General features: G+C 33.8%; 1 protein-coding gene across 2 annotated transcripts in view; it reads left to right on the top strand.

Moving 5' to 3' along the window:
• The window catches only part of MMP16 (matrix metallopeptidase 16), a 340,314-nt gene that overhangs the window by 213,044 nt on the left and 104,338 nt on the right, over positions 1-22,932 (top strand). For both annotated transcript variants that reach the window (XM_061171290.1, XM_061171289.1), the window contains exon 5: positions 22,161-22,322. In XM_061171290.1, coding sequence (XP_061027273.1) covers positions 22,161-22,322 — 162 coding nt within the window. The remainder of the gene's footprint in view (positions 1-22,160; positions 22,323-22,932) is intronic.

Below are 22,932 nucleotides of genomic sequence, written 5' to 3'. Positions count from 1 at the left end.
AGAATCTAAAAAAGAGAGAAAAGAGCTGAGATATGCAAATAGGACACAATGAAAAATATATAACATGGAAATTCAGATAATGGAAAAGGAGAAAATAGAGAAAAAGAGTAAAACCAATATTAAAAGAGAAAATGGGAGGAAAATTTCCAAGACAAATATAAAAATCACAACACAGATTAAAGAACTGTTAAAAACTCAAAAAGTTTAAACACAGAGAAAATTACTCAAACAGACATCATAAAATCTGTAAAAAATACAAACACATGGAGGCTAAACAATACACTATTAAATAACCAAGAGATCACTGAAGAAATCAAAGAGGAAATCAAAAAAATACCTAGAAACAAATGACAATGAAAGCATGATGACCCAAAACCTATGGGATGCAGCAAAAGCAGTTCTAAGAGGGAAGTTTATAGCAATACAATCCTACCTCAAGAAACAAGAAACATCTCAAATAAAAAACCTAACTTTACACCTAAAGCAATTAGAGAAAGAAGAACAAAAAAAAAAAGACCCAAAGTTAGCAGAAGGAAAGAAATCATAAATATCAAACCAGAAATAAATGAAAAAGAAATGAAGGAAACAATAGCAAAGATCAATAAAACTAAAACGTGGTTCTTTGAGAAGATACACAAAATTGATAAACCATTAGTTAGACTCATCAAGAAAAAAAGGGAGAAGACTCAAATCAATAGAATTAGAAATAAAAAAGAAGTAACAACTGACACTGCAGAAATACAACGGATCATGAGCGATTACTACAAGCAACTATATGCCAATAAAATGGACAACCTAGAAGAAATGGACAAATTCTTAGAAAAGCACAACCTTCTGAGACTGAACCAGGAAGAAATAGAAAATATAAACAGACCAATCACAAGAAATGAAATTGAAACTGTGGTTAAAAATCTTCCAACAAACAAAAGCCCAGGACCCAATGGCTTCACAGGCAAGTTCTGTCAAGCATTTAGAGAAGAGCTAACACCTATTCTTCTCAAACTCTTCCAAAATATAGCAGAGGGAGGAACACTCCCAAACTCATTCTAAGAGGCCACCATCACCCTGATACCAAAACCAGACAAAGATGTCACAAACAAAAACAAAACTACAGGCCAATATCACTGATGAACATAGATGCAAAAATCCTCAACAAAATACTAGCAAACAGAATCCAACAGCACATTAAAAGGATTATACACCATGATCAAGTGGGGTTTATCCCAGGAACGCAAGGATTCTTCAATATACGCAAATCAATCAATGTGATAAACCATATTAACAAATTGAAGGAGAAAAACCATATGATCATCTCAACAGATGCAGAAAGAGCTTTCAACAAAATTCAACACTCATTTATAATAAAAACTCTCCAGAAAGTAGACATAGAGGGAACTTACCTCAGCATAATAAAGGCCATATATGACAAACCCACAGCCAGCATTGTTCTCAATGGTGAAAAATTGAAAACATATCCCCTAAGATCAGGAACAAGACAAGGCTGTCCACTCTCACCACTATTATTCAACATAGCTTTGGAAGTTTTAGCCACAGCAATCAGAGAATAAAAAGAAATAAAAGGAATCCAAATCGAAAAAGAAGTAAAGCTGTCACTGTTTGCAGATGACATGATACTATACATAGAGAATCCTAAAGATGCTACCAGAAAACTACTAGAGCTAATCAATGAATTTGGTTAAGTAGCAGTGTACAAAATTAATGCACAAAAATCTCTTGCATTCCTATACACTAATGATGAAAATCTGAAAGAGAAATTAAGGAAACACTCCCATTTACCATTGCAACAGAGAGAATAAAATACCTAGGAATAAACCTACTTAAGGAGACAAAAGACCTGTATGCAGAAAACTATAAGACACTGATGAAAGAAATTAAAGATGGTACAAACAGTTGGAGAGATATACCATGCTCTTGGATTGGAAGAATCAACATTGTGTAAATGACTATACTACTCAAAGCAATCTACAGATTCAGTGCACTCCCTATGAAACTACCAATGACATTTCTCACCGAACTAGAACAAAAATTTTCACAATTTGTATGGAAACACAAAAGACCCCGAATAGCCAAAGCAATCTTGAGAAAGAAAAACAGAGCTGGAGGAATCAGGCTCCCTGACTTCTAAATATACTACAGAGTTCCTGTAATCCAGACAGTATGGTACTGATACAAAAACAGAAATATAGATCAATGGAACAGGATAGAAAGCCCAGAGATATACCCACACATATATGGTCACCTTATTTTTGATAAAGGAGGCAGGAATATACAATGGAGAAAAGACAGCCTCTTCAATAAGTGGTGTTGGGCAAACCAGACAGCTACATGTAAAAGAATGAAATTAGAACACTCCTTAACACCATACACAAAAATAAACTCAAAATGGATTACAGACCTAAATGTAAGGCCAGACACTATAAAACTCTTAAAGGAAAACATAGGCAGGACAGTCTATGACATAAATCACAGCATGATCCTTTTTGACCCACCTCCTAGAGAAATGGAAATCAAAACAAAAATAAACAAATAGGACCTAATGGAACTTAAAAGCTTTTGCACAACAAAGGAAACCATAAACAAGAGGAAAAGACAACCCTCAGAATGGAAGAAAATATTTGCAAATGAAGCAACTGACAAAGGATTAATCTGCAATATTTACAAGCAGCTCATGCAGCTCAATATCAAAAAAACAAACAACCCAACCAAAAAATGGGCAGAAGACCTAAATAGACTCTTCTCCAAAGAAGATATACAGATTGCCAACAAACACGTGAAAGGATGCTCAACATCACTAATCATTAGAGAAATGCAAATCAAAACTACAATGAGGTATCACCTCACACTAATCAGAATGGCCATCATCAAAAAATCTACAACCAATAAATGCTGGAGATGGCGTGGAGAAAAGGGAACCCTCTTGCACTGTTGGTGGGAATGTAAATTGATACAGCCACTATGGAGAACAGTACGGAGGTTCCTTAAAAAACTAAAAATAGAATTACCATATGCCCCAGCAATCCCACTACTGGGCATATACCCTGAGAAAACCATAATTCATAAAGAGTCAGGTACCACAATATTCAATGCAGCACCGTTTACAATAGCCAGGACATAGCAGCAACCTAAGTGTCCATCGACAGATGAATGGATAAAGAAGATGTGGCACATATATACAATGGAATATTAGTCAGCCATAAAAAGAAATGAAATTGAGTTATTTGTAGTGAGGTGGATGGACTTAGAGAGTGTCATACAGAGTGAAGTAAGTCAGAAAGAGAAAAACAAATGCCATATGCTAACACATAGATATGGAATCTAAAAAAAAAATGGTTCTGATGAACCTAGGGGCAGGACAGGAATAAAGATGCAGACACAGAGAATGGACTTTAGGACATGGGGAGGGGGAAGGGTAAGCTATGACAAAGTGAGAGAGTGGTATGGACATATATACACTGCCAAATGTAAAATAGATAGCTAGTGGGAAGCAGCCACATAGCACAGAGAGATCAGCTTGGTGCTTTGTGACCACCCAGAGGAGTGGGATAGGGAGGGTGGGAGGGAGATGCAAGAGGGAGGAGATATGGGGATATATGTATATGTATAGCTGATTCACTTTGTTATACAGCAGAAACTAACACACCATTGTAAAGCAATTATACTCCAATAAAGATGTTTAAAAAAAAGATACATCATAGTAAAACTGTTAAAATCTAAGGAGAAAATCTTAAAAGCAGTGAGAAGTGGCAAATAAAGGGAGGAAGAGTCAAATTTACTTAAGAGGGAAACAGTAGCAGTGACATCTGACTTCTCAACATTAATATGAGAGTCAAAGACAATAGGATGACCTCTTTAACATGTTTAAAGAAAATAACGACTGACCTAAAACTCTGATTTCTGGACAAATAAAATCCAAGATAAAGCAGTTCCACACTAGCATAAGTCCTAAATGATTTCATGCAGATGGATATGCACAAGTCTGAGGATAGCCTTAAAGAAGGAAAAGCCTCAATGGAGGGCTTATACTACCAGATATCAAGATTGTTAACAAAGCTAGCATAAAAATCAGTGATATATTAGCAACAGAAATAAGAAAAATTTATTAGTGAAACAGTCTAAAATCCAGAAATAAATTCATATACCATCCACTGTTTAATGACAGTTATTATATAGCAATATAGTAGGGAAAAGTGGTCTTTATGATCAATACTTCTAATCTGACTGGATATCCATATGGATAGAAAAATATGAACATTGACAGCTAACCTCACACTATATACTTTAATGTGAAAGGTAAAACCATGTAGTTTCCAAAATGTAACATAGGAAAATATCTTCATAACTGCGTCCAGAAAAAATTGTATGCAAGACATATTAAAAAAGCATTGACCCCAAGTTAGACTTCATTATAATTAAGAACATTTGTTCTTTTAAGAGAAAACACAATTAAGAGTATGAAAAGACAAGGTGTTTATTTGGAGTAGATATTTGTAATTCCTATATGTAAAGAAACTATATGCAGAATATATTGTTAGAATATAATTCTTCATAGATTTCTTGCATTTCTGTGCATCTTACACATGAGGTAGTAACTACACTTTTTTTCTGGGCTACCTTTCCACACTGTATAGCAAACAGCCTTGAAAGATACAGATAGTGGACCACTCTGGAGCAAAGAGCAGTCATGCTTACTGCCCAGTATAATAAGCATATCTTTCTCTAGAATAAAGCAGGCATGCTTAGTGCCCATTATAAAAGATTTTGGTACTCTAATCTCAGATTTCTTCCTCTTTAATACATCACACTGAATGGGCCAAAATCACCCCCATAGAACATGGGGTAATGGGAAACTAATAAAAAGTACTGATGTTCATGATGCTTGATTTACCATGAGTAATAAGATCCTCTGTCTCTGACCCAGGCATCTTTTGTCTTCTTTCAGCCTGAAATGGTGTCAGGCTAACTTCTTACTTCTCAAATAGGACAAAATCTCAGATCCTTCACAGCCCTTGATGTACATAAAGAACGTCAACAAATCAAAAATAGGTAAGCTAATATAAAAATAGGCAAAATACATGAAGGAGCAATTCACAAAAAGGAATATGTGAATAAGCATGTGAAAATTGTTCAACATCATTAGTCTTCTGGAAAGTATAAATTAAAAACACAATGATATAGCACTCATCCTGCAGAAGAGCTAATAGAAAGATTGACTCTAGCAATTGTTCATGAGACTGTGAAACAATCAGAGCCCCATACAGTGCTGAAGGTAGTGAAAAATTGCTACTTACATTTTGGGAAACTATTTTTCACTATTTGAGCTGAAGGTATGTATGCCCAGTGAATGGGTATTTCATTGTATGTGCATGTACATGTATGGTGTGGTGTGTACAAAAAAGACATGTAGTATAATATTCAAAGCAACACTATTTTTAACAACCTCAATCTGGAGCAACTTTAATATTTATCAACATGATAGATAATATATGGTGTTATGTATTCAACAGAATATTTTATAGTATTGAGAATGAACAATGTGCAAAACCATGGATGAATCTCACTATATGCTTACCTATAAAAAGCCTTTCACAGAATAGATTTATACAATTTTGTTTCTTTAATGTAGAGTTCCAAATTAATCTTTGGTTGTAAGAATCTTATTACAGTTAGTTTGGAGATGTAGTGACCAGGAAGGAATCACAAGTGGATGGATTGCTAGTAGCATTCTATTTCTTGATCTAAACATTGATTACATGGATTTTCAATTTGTGAAGATCAATTAAGCTGTACAATTAGGACATATGCAATTTTGTAATATGTATATTTTACATTACTGAAAAAGTTTACTCTAAAAAACTAATGTAACTGAACTGAGGAAGACATGGGAACCCACAAAATATGGCAGTGATCTCTACTTTAGAGCCAACATTCTAGAGTGCATAATATCTCTACTGCTTTATTCTCCTTCACTTTTCCAATTTAAATCCACCTTCAATCACTCAGAAATCATTATCACTTCTTAGTTGCCAAATCCATTAACCTTTTTAGCTCATTCCTCTCTTGGTAACTACTTGTACTTAATCTATGTTCTAGTAAAACTTTCAGCTCTTTTAAACTTCCTACTAGGCTACTTACTCTATGTTCTTCTGTTTGAACTACTCTAAGTTACTCTTCTTCATGATTTCCTTCTCGTCTACCCTCTAAATATTAACCATGGATTTTATTTTGTTTTAGTGTTTTTTCTTTCTACACCCTTTGTCTTTCTCTTTATTCACTACCATGGATTAAACTACCTATGTAATAAAGACTTGGAGAAGTATAATATTAAGTCACTTTTCCTTCTGAACTCCAAACCCAAATTTCACTGCCCCATAGGAATCTCAAATGAATATATATGAAAGTTATCTTATTATATCTTCAGATCTGCTGCAGTTTTTATATTCTATACCTTTGTTAATGTATCAGCACCCATCTAGTCATCTAAAGCAGAAACTTGGTGTCATCCTGAATTTTTTTTGTCTGTGTTTGTTTGTTTCTTTGCCCTTTATGTCAACTACTATCCACATTAACTTGGTCACATTGATTCTGTTATTTAAACTCTGTTAGGCCATATTATCCTTGTTGTCCATGCCACTGCTGCCTTGTTTCAGATTCTCATTGTTTCTCCTATATGTATTTTGATTAGAACACACCTGGTTGCCCAAACTCCAGTTTCAAACCCCAAGACTCAGTCCTACAACAAAATTATAATTGAACTGTTCATTTTCTCATCTGAGATTTCAATAGCCTATACATACTTTTATTTTAGCACCTGGAACACTCACAAAACTTCCTTGTACTTGTTTAAACATCCATCTGACAATCATAGACTGAGACTGGGACTTTATCTTATTGGTCTCTGAATCCACTATGCTGGCAATGTTTTAGATGTTAAGCATATGGTCATTGAATGAATTTAAGTCTCTGTGATTTTAGCTGTTTGTATTTTTCTGTTTATTTATCAGTCTCCCCTATCAGGCTAAACTAGTTGAGAGTAAGGTCTGTGTGTTTGATCTGACCCTCAATAACTGTTTGCTTAATGAATAAATGCATGTAAGGGAATTAAGTTTGGCTGAAATAAACTTTGATTAGGCACTTGTAGGGTACTAAAAGATAAATTAAAAAGCTTTACAATTGTTGAAAGGAAGATAATGCATAAAAAATCAGTGGAATAATTGTGAGATAAGTAGTGAATTTATTATGGAAAAATCATAGGTAGTTATATTGTTATCTTTTTATGATGGAAAACCTTGTTGGGGAAAATTCTATTCATATAATTTTCCAGAAATGAACAGATTGATATTTCAGGACAAGTCATCACATAAGCCTACATGTAACAGTGGCATCAGATCCAGGTGTTTAATAGGGTGGGCAGAAAAATAGACTCGCAGATCACATATATAGCCAAGCAATTTGGTAGAAATTAATAAAAGCTGCAAATAATAAAGTGTGGGTACAAAGTACAATTGTATTAAATAAGTTATTAGGGGAACAACAATATTGTATCTAGGAAGGGTAATCCCTACTAATTAATTGGGATGTGTTGAGAAGATACTTAAGAAACTAGAAGAAATATGTGGATTTAAATTATTTAGATTTTCAAAAATCTGACAATGGTCAATAGCAAAAACCATAAAACAGGTGACTGCTATCAAATTAAGATAGTAGATGGACCCACTTTATCCTGAAAAGGAAATTGTCTTAGAAATGGAAAATGAGATGTGTGGAAAATACAGGTACTTCTCTGGGTAAAAATAAAGTTTTTTAGGAAGATCTGTTCTAGACATATAATTTAGAGAAATGTGAATAGCTTTAAGTTTGAAGTTTGGATATTGAATATTCAAATATAAAAGAATAAAAACCAAAGCTCTTTATTTGTGTTAGTGTGAAGAAAGGTGCTTTTACTAATCTAGGTGCTATGTATCTTTAATAGCTTAGCAGCCAAAGGAGACTGGAGTTTTGAAAGCAATTGCATATGGTTAGCATTTTTTCTAGAATTGGTAACATATTGTTGGAAATTTCTAATTAGCTGAGTAAGAAGCATATGTTATAAAATAATTTAAAATTATATATTTTTATCTACATTTTCCACAGGTGTTTTACATTTTTATTTGGTAGTGTCTTGCTTTTTCAAGCCTTTGATCCTCAAAAGAGGCTCTGGCTTATCTTTCCTTTTTTTTTGCTTTCCATTTTCTATGTAACAGACAACTGTGCTTAATGATCTGCATGGTGATGATGAATTACAATCTACTTCTCTCCCTTTATTTTTTACATAGCTGACCTGAAGATATCACAAGATGGAGGCCAGAAGGATACAAAATGACAAAAAGTGAATATAATTAACATGATAGATGATGATATGATGGTTATCATGATAGGAACTATGATATTAGAGAAAAACATACTGAAATTTTTATATTAACTTTTATATTATTTGTCACATTGTTAATGCAAGTTACAAGTGTTGCATTTAATTCTGCATTGTATTTTCAGCTCTAATTTTGTTTGTCCAAAAATTTGGCTACCGAAACTTGAGTTACTAATCTGAAAATATATCTACATAATCTCCTTGCCAAAGATACAAAGGGAAGACTCTAGATTACTCATTATTATAACATGTGGAGATGGAACTACCTTAGCAGAATTAAATGGAAAGTGTATTCTTCATTAATCAACAAATATCATAACTCATTCAGTAAAGTTCATTTTAGCCTCCACTGGTTCCTTTTTATCACTTATTCCCTGTTCTCCAGCCAATGTGGAAGAACAGTGACTGAGGAGGCTCATGCAAACTCTCAGTATGCAGCTAAAGATGAAGAAGCTCCTATATTTCTGCAAAAATCTTGGGAGAGCAGTTCTGAGCACAAACATTTCGTATCAGAATTTAGCAAGTTGGATCTGTTCTATAATCTTTCTGTATCTATTTGAGTCATGTTGAAAAGTAGCAGATTATGAAGTTTGTAGTTTTTGCCTAAAACCAATTTATTAAAGTTAACAGCAGGGTAATTTGATAAGATTCTTATTTCCTCTAAGCTAAAGCAACATGAATTCCTAAAACATTGTGTGGAATAAAATTCATCATAATCTAGATTATTTATCATGATACTGTAGAAAATAAAGAAGGCAAAGTATTGAAAGAGAGAAAAATTGCTGACCTTGAAGACAAATAGACCTGAATTTGAATCCTGATTCTGCCAATTACCAGTAATATTCCTTGTTATTTATTTAACAATACTAGCTATGCAGTTTCTTCATAAGGAAAACATAGATGGAAGAATCTTCCTTGCATAATTATTATAATGAATGCAAATACCTAGTACAATGTCTGAAACCTAGAAATTGCTCCAAAATGGTAGCATTCACTATTATTATTAATGTTGGAGGACCCAGACTCCAAGTGGCTGCAAATGATTCACTTTTTGGTAATTGTACTCTTGTGTAATACCCTCCCTCTGTTCATATATGTGAGCTGGACAATGTGACTCACATTTAATGAATAGAATATGGAAGAAATTATAGTAAATCACTTCCAAGATTATGTTGTAAATGACTGCAGGTTCCATCTCAGACAGTCCTTCTGTCTCTCTCTTACAGTCACTGTGGAGTAAGTCAGACAACATATCACGGGGATACTTAAGCAACATATGGAAAGCCCATGCGATGAGAACAGCATGTCTAGCCAAGAGCTAACAGAAGCCATGGCTTACAGAACTGCCCCTAGTCATGACTTTTGACAGCCCAGCCAACAGCTTTCCTTTTACAATGGTCAAGAGAGATTTTGAGCCAGAACAACCCAGTTAAACCACTCTCAGTTTCCTGAGGCACAGGGTTTGTGAGATAATAAATGACTTTTGTTTTAAACTGCTCATTTGTTATATAGCAATGAATAACTAAAACAATATTATCATTATTGAAGTTATTTACAAAGAGTAACTGAAAAATCACATTTTAAGGATTTTTCCCAAGACTTTTCAAGTATTAAAACTTACACACAAAATCTTTAATTTTCTACTTTTTGTTTTTACTAAGGATATATTAATAATTTAGTGGAATATACAAAATCTGCTTTTACACAGTTAAAAATAGCTTTTGGTAAATATTACTTTGTTGTTAGGATAACTAATGAAACAGCATTAGTGATGGAATAAGTAGAATCATTAATATACAGTTTAATTCTCATTTCTTAACATTGACTGCCTAAGGTGGTGTGATCACAATAAAGCAGATACTAAAACTTTAAACAATGTGAAAAGAGGAGTAAATGATTTATAGGATTTATACATAGGGTATTAGCATGAAGAAACTGAGAGAGGTAAAAATTAATATAGTTTATTGGGGGACTCTTAAAAGTTAAGCTATGTATTGATGAACAGTGGCAGATGGACTGGGTAAGAAAGGTTGAACCAAATTATGGGGGTTAGTTTATAATGGGTTATTTGAACTGTAGTTACTTAGACACCATTTTAGGATTTTGAGCAATGGAGTAATGTGATGATAGTGATGTTTTATCAACTTACCCCTTCGTACAGCACAGGATGGTAGGTGCTCTCTAGTGGAGTATAGTTAAGTTCCTCAGAAACTTTTGTATCTCTTATGGATGGCATCTGTTACTGATTAAGCATGCAGTGGACGATAAATTCTTACCGTGTGTATGGAAACTAACAGTTCATGAGCAAACATTAAAGGATATGATATTCCTTTTGGTGTCAGCATTGTTTCTCTTCTTTTTCATTTGTGTCATAAGGTTACATAAATGTCTTTTATGTTGATTTAGGTGATGACGTTTATTCAAGGCAGGTTTTGTGTGTGTGCATTTGTGATAATAAATCAATTGAAAATCATATTCAGCACAGGGAAAAGACTTTGGGTTCAAACAGAACCAAGTACAAACTTGCCTGTGCCACTTAACCAGCTTTTAAGTTATATACTCCAAATCTTCCTTTCTTCAGCTGTGATTTGAGGGTAATTATACCTACCTGAAGGGGTTGTTGTAAGGATTAACATTCTGGACCATTGTGGGTACTCTGTGGATATAAATTTCCATTCCCTTTTAGTAAATGAGGAAACTACTTTCCAGTTAATTAGGCCTTTTGCAATTAAAAGGTAATTAGTAGCAAAAGAAATCTCAAAATCAGGAGTTTGCGTGACTTGCCTTTTTTTAAGTCAATATTTGTAATACATTTTTAAGTCTTTCTGTCTGCTGAAGAAATTTCCAAGACTACACTGAAGTTATTATATGAATTTATTTTCATAGGGTCTGTAAAATCATGAAACATAGGTGCCGTATTCATTGCTTTACTTACAAAACATACACACACACACACAAATTGGTCAAGACATTTAGGTTATGGTTTCCTTCCAACTCATGTATCCTAGAAAGAAAACATTTTTCAGAACATTTGAAATTCATAAGCACATTGCCAATAGAATATTCTGCCAATTCCTAAGCTAAAACCCCAGGCTTTCAAATATTTGTTTGCTAAATAAAATTGAGACAAGCTATTCTGCTACACCTCTGCTGAAGTAATTAAAATATGAGGGCTTATTTTACACAATATGTTGAATAAATCACAGCCAGATGAAAAGCATTTCTATTATTAAAAAAGAAATGTCTTTTTTATTTTTGCTTTCATTTTCATCTTCTATTTTGGTTTCATCACTTTAAAAGCAAACTTGAAGAAATTAGATAAGGAAGACACTTAGGTGACATCACATCCTTTTGCAAGATTCAGAAACATTTTTCAAGGCTTTCTATGAACACCAGGCCAAGCATGAATCTTCTGATTTTCTTCATATGTGCCATATAAATGTATATATTTTAAGTTCACCACTTTACTAAAATATTTTTGAAGAACTGGTTCACTTAATCCTCACTATTGTTGACTGCACAAATAAGTATCAAATTTGTGATTCTGCATTTTAATTTTTTCTTCACATATGAATGATAATTAATTGCTCAAATAAAATTATACATTTATCTTATCACTCTTAGAACACAAATATGAATTCAGATCACTGTTCTAAAATGAGCATTGAAGGAAATCAAACACATTTGCCTTTCACCATTGGTATCAATAGCTGTAAATAGTTATAAATAAATAAATATATATGTATATAATAGGAAGCTTGCTGTAAAAATACATGATTATGTTAAGGTGTTAAGCTTATCATTGTTTTTATATTTTTCCCATTTGGTTGGCTTTTACTAAAAAAAAAAAAAAAAGGCAGGCTAGGGAGTGTAAAAAGGAGGATTGCTTTAGAGAAAAACAAAAAAGAAACACCTCCTTTAAAAAATTAATATTAAAGAAAATACCACCTTGTTGAGCCAAAATAGGTTCTTCTGGGAAAATGCTTCTGTTAGGGAAAAAAGGAAAAACATCAGGAGTTCTGAATGAATCATTAATATATTATGGCTTCTTTACTATAGTCATGGTTGTTTGATGTATTTATTAATGTTTTATAAAAACAAATTTGTTTATAATTTGTTAATAAATCTCTATACAAATACTTGGGTATAGAGAATTGATTTTGTTTGTCTGCTTTTCTTTTTTTCCCCCTGAAAACAGAAACTATGTATACCTAAACAATCAGGTTCATAACATCACCAAAAATGAATTATCAGGTGGCAATGAACTAGGAAAAGCAAAATTCAGAAAACAACTAAAAATTTCCCCTCCTAACTTTTAAATTCTCTAATTCTTTAATATGTTCCCATCTTCATAAAACATGCAGTTGTACTTGAATATACGTCAGTCGTTTCTGCCCATGTAAACAATATCCAGTGCAAAGAAACACATTGTATGAGTTTACTCTGAAGGCCATATATACCCACTCTAGTGACTCAGTACACGACTAAATCTATTCAGGTCTTTCTGTAATACCCTTTCACTTGCTTTCGTGTTAATTCCTCCTTGCTACATCCCTCACATTGCAGTTTATATGCTCTTTCTGTGAGGGACTGTATTATAGACCTCAAGAGCTGGTAATTTTAACCTTACTGTTCTATAATTTTCATTTTCCTTTAAGAGGTAAAAATGAACCAGCTAAATACCTGAGTTTATCCAGGTGCCCAAATAAGCCCCGCCTCCATCCTAACTCCTTAGGCTTCTTCCTTCCCCATCCTAAAATTATTTTCACAACATTTTCCTAAGGATACTGTACATACTCATGATTGGCTTAATAAATGTTAGGGGAGGTTCTCCAAAGTAAAATAAAAAAACATTTCTGGTGTCCAAACATGTAGGCTGAAAAAGCAGGAATTTTATGAACAAAAAGTATTAATTATTTTGCAAATTATTCTTCTCATATGAAAGTATGAATTGGATTCCAGCATTATGAACGTTTTGATAGATAGGCTGATAGGAAACAGAGGCATGCTGCATGCACAGACTGACCTTGAGCTTGCAGCTGTGTATGCTATTTACAGAGGGCTTGCTTGTTCTAATTCTGTCTCTTTGCATCATAGTAAGCCCAACGCTCTTACTCAAAAAGAGCCAACCTATCTCCTTGTTGTGACCCAGCCCTGTTTATTAGAAGTAGCATATCAATGCTGTTACAGTAAACTTTTCAAGCACTTCTGCTCTAGGATAAGCTTATGTCAGTGAAGAAACGGATATAGTCAAACACATGTAGGAATCACAATCTAGATATGCTGGTACAAGCAAGTGAATGAAACTTTTTACAATATTGTTTTACCATTTCTTGCTAATTATTCATTATCCAGTTGAGCTCAAAGATTGCACCATAGAGTCAATTTTAGACGTTTTGTGAAAATAATGTGAAATATTTATAAAAGGATCTTAAATTGATAACTTTTAAGATCATAACCATTTAGTATACTAAATGGTATACTTTGAAAATTAAAATAAAAATCTAGGTTCAATTTTTCTATCTTTAGCAGTAATGATAGTAAAATATGAAGCAATTTTTTATGTGGATTTTGGTGTTTAAGGGGTTATGATCAACTCTAACTTAATAATGGGAAATAGCATAACTCAAGAAATTATTTCAATCATTCTATCACTCAATTATTTCCCTTTCTAGTTTTCTGTTGCCCTCATCACTGCCTTAGTTTAGGTCCTTATCACCTAATAATTCTGGCTATTAAAGCAGTCTTCTAACTGCTGCCTTTGCCTTCAGTCATTTCCCACTGCAATCATACCTGCACACTGATGCCAAATTACCCTACAGCAATATCATTTTTATATTAATTTTTCATGGTATTTGTTGCCTCCTACATAATGATCTAACTCTTAAACCTAGCATTCAGAACTCTTCAAAACTTGATCTTAGCATACTTTCCAATATTGTCACTCATATATTTTTGTATCAAGACCATGTTTAACCAGTTAGTGCGCTAGTTTTGGTAAAGTCAAAACTGATATTTAAATTCCAGTTCTGATACTTAACAGATTTCTGACCCTGGGTAATCCAATGTACTGGAGTTTCAATTTCTTGTCATGAAAAATGGGGAACTTTTAACTCAAAACTTTGTAAAGTCTACCAATAATAGGAATAAGAGTAATAATAATAATAGCAGCAGCAGCAGCAACAGCAGCAGTAGTAGTAATAGCAGTAGTCAGAATAGGAGTAATAATAGTAGTAGTAGCATAGTAGTAGCTGTTAACTACCAGTCTTTAAGCAGTAACCTATGTTTAGGTACTTCACAAAATATTTTATATACACTACATTATTGAATCCACCAACAGCCCTATAAGTAGGTTATTTTAGACCTACTTTACAAATAAAGAAACTGAATCACAGAGAGATTTATAATTGACTAATCTTTTACAGACAATAGCTGAGTAAGTGTTTTAAATCTGATCTGTCTTAAAGGACTTAAGTGGAGTAAAACTAACTTCAAAATCACATGCAATATTGTGTTAATGCCTTCATTTTTCTTGGGAGAAATTCCATAGTTCTCAGATTCTCTGAGGAGCTTGTGAGCCCCCAAAAGCTTGGAATCATTGAGCTAAACTCTCAGTTCCTTAATTAAGAACAATGGACTTGGGAGATTCATCTTTTGAGACTCTGGTACTTCATATTGTCTGGCACACAGTAGAAAAATCAATTGCATGTTAGGATAAATTGCTTATCAACGAGTCTATAAATAGTTCCTTGCACATAGTGGATAATTAGTAATTATTCAAAAATATATGTCACATAGTTGCTGCTGATCTGCAAAATTGTAGCACTTAATGCCAGGATTGTTATACGAGGCATACTTAGAATTATGACTGAATAAATAGTACTTACAGTTCACATACAGTAAAAGGGCATATAATTAAAATCAGTTGCTGAAAAGTGGATTTCCATGTATTATACAATTACTTTTGTTTAGGTAGTCACTAAAATTGACCTCTTTTGCACTGGCTACAGAGAGAGGAATGTAAACCTCCAGAATCATCTTGACCATTAAATTGAGCTGTCCACGGCGAAAGTATAGCACATATAAACCACACATGAATAAATGACATGGGACATAAATGATATTGTTCTTAGACTCCTAACTAGGCTCAACAAGAGAGGGAAAAAAAAACTCTTGTTAATATCATGGTGCAGTTACCCGCATCCAATCTTGATTTATTTTTTTAGAAGGACTATTTTGAATGTTGTGAAGACATGTCTAATTTACTAAAAAAAAAAAAAATAGACTTCATAGCCAAACTATAGCCTGAATGATAATACATTTACCTTGGCCTTGATTATCCAACTATTTTCCTAGGGTTCCAATTTACCTGGCTAAAATAGACCTAAGTTATTTTAATTATATTGATTTACTCTAAAGTCCTTACTAAATTTAAAGCTATAAATGTTTGGTGGTAGCATATCTTTGAAAATACATTTACTGATTTTTGGAAGACCTATTAGATGGCTATTTGTTTGCCTTATATTTTAATGGCCTGGTGTTTAATTATGCTGTATTATTGTAGACTAGTGGCATGCTCCAAACCTAACTGCATCCAAACAGGCAAACTCTGTAACAATCCCAGAAACCCTCCTCAATTGCTGAAGAAATGTTTTGAAATATAATTTGAAAATGGAAGTCCTTGTGCTGAACCTTTATCCTAATTGTAGCAGTACTATTTCCTTTTCTTTTGAAAATATTTTCTTTGTTACAAGGCTTTAAGACTTGAAAATTAGAAGCAATGAAAATGATTAAAACTTTTTGAGCAGCCAGAATTGTACTGAGGAAGTATGTTTTAAAATATTAAGTTCAGCATTTATTTAGTGGAGAAAAAAAATAGAAACTATAGTTACAGATTTTTAGAAAGAGCTCTTATGCAGCAACTGTGCAGCAGCTGTGAGCTTCAAACAGGTAGCTTGATAAGGTAGCCCTTGTCTCCTGGATGCAAACTCTGAAGCCTTGAGCAGATGTTTAGGGCTGAGGACAAAGTAGACAAATCCACTTCCTCAGCACACATTTTTTTGGTTGTGGGCCTAGACTGTAACGGGGCTTAAATCAGTTCCGCCGGTTACCAGGTAACTTTGGCCAAATCACACAACCTATGAAAGTCTTCATTTCCTGATCTGTAAAATGGTGATAATAACAAAATTTAACTAATATGGTAAGACATAGTACATGTGAATATTAACTGATATTCTTCGTGTTGCTTTTATAACACTTTATAAGAACTTTTTGTTTCCTTTAATTCTAGTCTTAGGACATCATTAACAGTACTATATACAACAAAATCCTTTAAAAGTTTGAGCATATGTGAAAGAAAATTAAATTTGTCATTAAACAAAACTCAATAAAATTTATCTGACACACATATAAATGCTATTCAAAATTGTAACTTTATTGCATTATATTAGCTCGTATATGGTAAGCAACTAATAAATTATTGTAATAATAAGCTTTTTTCATAGTTAAGCTATGACTCAATTGAGAGGAAGCATCTAGAGGAGGAGCCAAGGAACCATTCTGAAGGTTGAGGCCCTTGGGGATCAGGTGAAGTGTTGAGGATAGGAAGAGTGGGCAGGAAGAAGGCAAGAGAAGGGCACTAGACCCTTGAGGAACTGGAGGCTTGATGAAAGGGTAGAAGTGGAAATAAGAGATGTAAGAAAATCTTACCCAAGATCAGCTTCTATCCCCTTCTATCTTGCAGAACACAGCAGTGATCTAACTCTTGTGTGGAGTTGGGCAGCCAGGATGTGGTTTAGAGCCCAACTCTCCTTTGTATGGAGAGCCTGACTGAGCAAGTGGAAGGGAGTGAGAAAGTATGGATCATGAAGTTTCAATGAAAAATTCAGTGACATAATTCTTGTTCATAATAAATGCTCAATACATAGTATTTTATTCTTGTTCTTTTTTCACATGTCTACAAGACTTTTCTGGCTCTCCAGCAGGGACCACAGGTTTTACTGTTCACCAAGAAAGAGACCCTTTCTTCAATGAAATGCAAAGAGAATAGAAATAAAGGTGCAACCAAGGCATAAGGTTTTACACATTTGAAAGAACATATGAGACAGGGAAATAGCTGATATTTTTATCCTTGGAAGTTTTTAGTCACAGACTTTCCCTCAGACTTAGAATTTTTGCCGAACTTTTCAGTTTATGTAGAGATAATTGGACTGGACAATATTTAATACAATTTTTTATCTCAGGATTATTGTACAAATATTCAGATGCTTTAGAGTAGCTTCTTTTTCTACTCAGTTCTTCTCTTTTTTCAGCTTTTCTTTCCTATTTCCTAATCCTAACCAAATTGTGAGGAATTAGAGTGCTAAAATGTCCCATATTACTTATCTGTTGCTGCATTAAAAAAATCACCCCAAAACTTAGCAACTTAAAACAATAAACATTTATTATCTCACACAGTTCTGAGGGTCAAGAATCCAGGAGCAGCTTAGCTGGGTGGTTTTGACTCAAGGTACATCATGAATGTGCAGTGAAATTATTGGCTGGGGCTGCAATTATTTGAAAGGGCTGGAGAATCTACTTCTAAGCTCACTCATACATCTGTTAGCAGGAGGCCTCAGTTTTCCACATCTGCCTCTCCCCTCTATATAGAGCTATTTATACAACATGGGAGCTGGATTCTCCAGAGTGAGTAATGAGAGAGAGAGAGAAATAACCAAGAAGGAAGTCATGATGTATATTATGACCTAACTTTGGAAGTCAGGTACCTTCACTTCTGCAGTATTCTGCTCTAGGAAGCAGATACAATGAAATACCAGGAGGTGGGAATTATTTGAGCCATCTTGGAGGCTGACTCCCATATATTTCTTTAACTTCTCAACTAGCAAAACCAATGTGTGGGTAGTGTGAGAGGGCAGAGGTTTAAGAGGCCTATTCTATTTAGGCCCATCCTATTTAGAAGGCACTGAGGTAACTACCACTAATCAAAGATTTTATGACAATTTCTGAATTTTATTTCTAGACATGGATTTAAATATTTTAAATTTAAGTATTTAAAATTATGAATTTTCTCAAATTTGTTCCAATCATTTAACCTACAAGTAAAAATTAAGAGTTTCTATGCATCAGAAACTGTCAGGGCAATTATGATATGTGTTACAATCAAGTTATGTACAAAAAGCCAAGGATACACAGAGACAGACAAACTAAATTTACCTGGAGAGTTGGAGAAGGATTCACAGAAGAGGTGTTTCTGAGTTTTGTTTTAAAAGGTTAATAAGATTTAGTAAGACTGACAAAGAGGTAAACAAGAAGATAAACATTAGAAAAACAAATGCAGAGTTTCAGCAAGTTTCAGAAGATAACATACAGAATGATACTATATTTATAAAGCTATAATTTATTTAAACACACATATTTGATTAAATATAAGTAAGGGATTGAGAAATTCAAACTCAGGTTAGTGATTGCCTCTGGAGGGACTGGGACAGCCAAAAGTAAGGGAGAAACCAGAGATAGATTCAATGGTGCTAGTGTTTGAATAGGTTTATAGGATCATAGATGTCAGAATTATGTATAACAATTTTTACATATGAAATATTGAATAGTCATTTTTGATATTCAGTGTGTGTTGTCAGCAGAGGGAACAGCATATGAAAATGCATGGAGGGGTGAACGAGCTTAGAATAAAATATAAAGACATAATTATGGCAAGGAAATTATAAATAATGCATTATATTTCATAATATACAGTTCAGTGTCCTGAAATTATATTGGAGTATACAAAGGAAAGAAGATTAGAGATTCAATTGAAAGCGACAAACTCAAAACTCAGAATCTTGCAAAAGAAGCAAGTACTATTTCTGTATTAAGAACCAGGAAGCTGATTTCTCCTTTATTGCCTGCATGATGATAAGATCAAGGCATATTACAATTAAAAATCTTGAATCATGTGAATTAATGATAAGTTACAGGAGCAGTTATTATTTTCACCATTAAGAAAGAGGTCTGGTGGATTTTAATTGTCTAAAACTCATCATGTGCCAACAACTTTTGTTCCAAGTGGAATTCAAATCACAGGGTGGTACTTCATTTAACAACTTACCCTTTTAAACTATTGTGAAGCTGCAAGTATGGTTTAATTATATTATTGCCAATCATCTGAAGAATGGTAATTACTTGGAGCTTTTGGCCAGTATTTCTGATAAAAAGTGCTATGGCAAACTCAATAGGTCATAGGTTCATGTCCTGAGCCTATTAATTTTCTTCTAAAGCCTTACTTTATTCCTTACACAAGGAATCACTCCACCCTTGGAAAAGATGCTTAGAAAAACTTGACTGATCTGAAGTGAACATGAAATGTAACGACTTTTGCTGTTATCATTTTGATTTACTTTTTATTTTTTTTCATTTCTCCTACTAGCCAAAAAAATAAAATAAAAAAGTGACTAAAGCACTATTTTCCTGTGAGAGATTTGAAGTGCTTGTTAATTCAACAAGGTCCAAAATGTTGATGGATAATTAACAGCGATATTTATCTGACCAAGAGTGAGAGAATGAGTTCCTACATGTTTATCTACAAACAAAGTTCAGGATACTTTTTTCCTAGGGAAGGGGACGTGATACACAGGAGGAAGTTATGAAGATTGGATTCTTTTCCTTTTGAAGAATAAAGACAAGGCATAATCCCTGTAAGGCCACATTGGGACTTTCTGACAAAGAAGTTGTATCTGTTTTGATAAAAGAAGGCCAGGAGAGTCTAGAGGTATTTTCCAAACCAGCGCTATGGTCTTGCTGAGCTTAGTTGTCACCATAGCTTCCTGGGAACCTTGAATGCCAACCCTTGAGCCTTCTGCTCTTGGTTCCACTGCCTTGTTTGTCATTAGGTCTGTTTCTGATAAAAAATATATCTCACTTTTAGCCCACTGATAGCATATTCCAGCCAAACTTTACATGTATTTTCTGGGTGTGGGTATGCCCAGAAGCTGAGCATACATGTGTCCTACCACTTTGCACCTTATTTGCAGTTGCAGTGTCTCATCTATATCAAATTTGTATCTTAACAAAGATGTCTCTGATATGAAATCACAAAGGTGTTCATTCCAGAGTTGGTGTTAGATGTCTGACATATAAAAATGCCTGTGACTCATCTTCTCCCTACCTTCCTCTCACCTGTGAGTATCCTATGAGACACAACCTGAAGTCTTTTCCCTATTTTACATACTCACAAACACTCTCACAGTTCCTAAATCTATTATTAAATGACTCCCTCCTTCCTTCTGTTTTTTATCTCTACCTGTGACTAGCACATGCTCACTAGATGATCCCCGATAGCATGTTTCATTGTTGTTGTTTTTTTTTTAACTCAAAGTGGCATCTTAAAAAAAAATCCTGTTCTCCAGTATCTCTGAACTCCTGTGCCTTTTTATTCTCCACTGTCTGATGTTGCGAAATTCCACTTTCTGTCCTTACTTCCTCCAATCATTATAATTCCTCCTCTAAAAACAAACTTGTTCTGCATTTCCCAACGATGCAGAATGTGGAAGTATCTTGTAGACAGTAGAAAAATAACAAAAATTTAAGCAAAGACAGTTACCAGAAGTTGTCCTTTCTCCCACTATACATTTTTCCCTATATGCCCCCTATAATTTCACTCCCTGTTTTGTCCTTAAGTCATGTTCTTTAATTCCTTTAAATTCATTCTTAAGGTAATAATAATCTCTTATATTTGATATCTTGGGATCATGAGATTTAATTTTAGGTCCTTTCTTCTGTTCGTATCTGTCACCACAGAAGAATAACAGTCCCAACTCATTGATGCTCATGTGGTTCGACTAAATTTTTGGAATTAACAAATATCCATGGAGGACTGGCTCTTTTCCTCAGGAGCTGACTTATGATGATCCAGGAGTAGACAGCATGTAGAGGCCATTAGCAGGGGTTTGACTGAACAAAGTCAGACGAAGTATCTCTGAGAGTTTGCACTAAATAGATTCACTGTGCACGTTTACTACTAGTGGAAGAGATTTTTTTTTTTTTATTTTCAGTGAGAAACAGACCCTCTAAGATAAATATGTTTTGTTCAGATTATGTATGGATTGATTAGAATTTGTATTTACAGAGCTAAGACTAGATTCCTAGTTTTTATGACTGCTAGCCTATGACTTTTATTTTACATTATTATAGGCTACTAAGAAAGAGAAGCCTTAGTCTAGGAGTCATAATAACCTAAGTTCTTGTCACAGCTCTGTAAATACAAAGATTTGCTATTCTTGACAAGATTTGTCACTTCTATGCCATAATTTACTCATCTGTGTAAAAGTAGGGATTGTAACTACCCTATATTTTTTGCTGAATTGTTAGAATTATGTTCACTATGAAGGTTACATAAGTGAGATATAGTATATTACATGCTTTCTAATTGGAACAATATTTCAACAGCAGTAGTAGCAATTTCTGATGCTAATGTTCTTTCTTCAACTTTTATTCTTTATTCTTCTCTTTCAGTTTCTAAATTTCTGTGACTTCACTATCATCACCTCCCCACCACCAACCCCCCTTTTTAAAATCACATATTGGATTTTGCTCATAGGTAATCCAATGATAAAATCACACTGATAGTTGAAATAAAAAGTTCCTCTTATTTTTCTTGGGTAAAATTTTGATAACACCAATTGTCCTTGTCAATTCTATACTTGGATATTAGTTATAATAGTGTCTTTTCTTCTCATTTGCACAGGAAATGACTTATTTCTTGTAGCGGTTCATGAACTGGGACATGCTCTGGGACTGGAGCATTCCAATGACCCTACTGCCATCATGGCTCCATTTTACCAGTACATGGAAACTGACAACTTCAAACTACCTAATGATGATTTGCAGGGCATCCAGAAAATATATGGTAGGTTACCACTGATTCTATTTTGTTAACCCTATAGTGAAGTGCAGAATTTCTGCTGTGTTTTCTTTGTTGAGATAGATGCTCTAAGTATATTAGAGAGATAAATACTGAAAAAAAAATCTATTGACAAAAGTCTTCTATCAATCAGGTTTGGTTGGCAGTAATCCCAGATATCTTAATATGCAGATAATGGGAAAGTCTAGGCACTGATAAACTTTTCTTACTGAGTTTAATTGAAACCTGAAATTATAGTAAAGGTCAGAGAAGCTTTAGTATTTAAAATTTGGGTAAAAATGTAATAAATGAATATAACCAATAAAAACAATGAGTCATAGAAGATTTTCATATAAGATACTGAGACTTTGGTAAAAGCTGACAGGTTGATTCTCAGATTATGATATTTGATGGTAGACAGATGCTAGACAAATCACTTTGGAAAATGCTGAAAATACTCTTGTGTGATGGATGTAACAAAATGAACTCAAAAACATGTAATTATTGACTAAGAGGTAAAAGGTAACAAATGGCTAAGTTACTAACACATAATTCACAGTAAATTTCTAGTAGAGTAAAATAATTTTAATTTATGGGATTCAGTCAATGAATGCAA

Source organism: Eubalaena glacialis, chromosome 17, assembly GCF_028564815.1.
Source record: "Eubalaena glacialis isolate mEubGla1 chromosome 17, mEubGla1.1.hap2.+ XY, whole genome shotgun sequence".
NCBI classification, from domain to species: domain Eukaryota; kingdom Metazoa; phylum Chordata; class Mammalia; order Artiodactyla; family Balaenidae; genus Eubalaena; species Eubalaena glacialis.
This window is presented reverse-complemented; position numbering and strand designations above follow the sequence as displayed.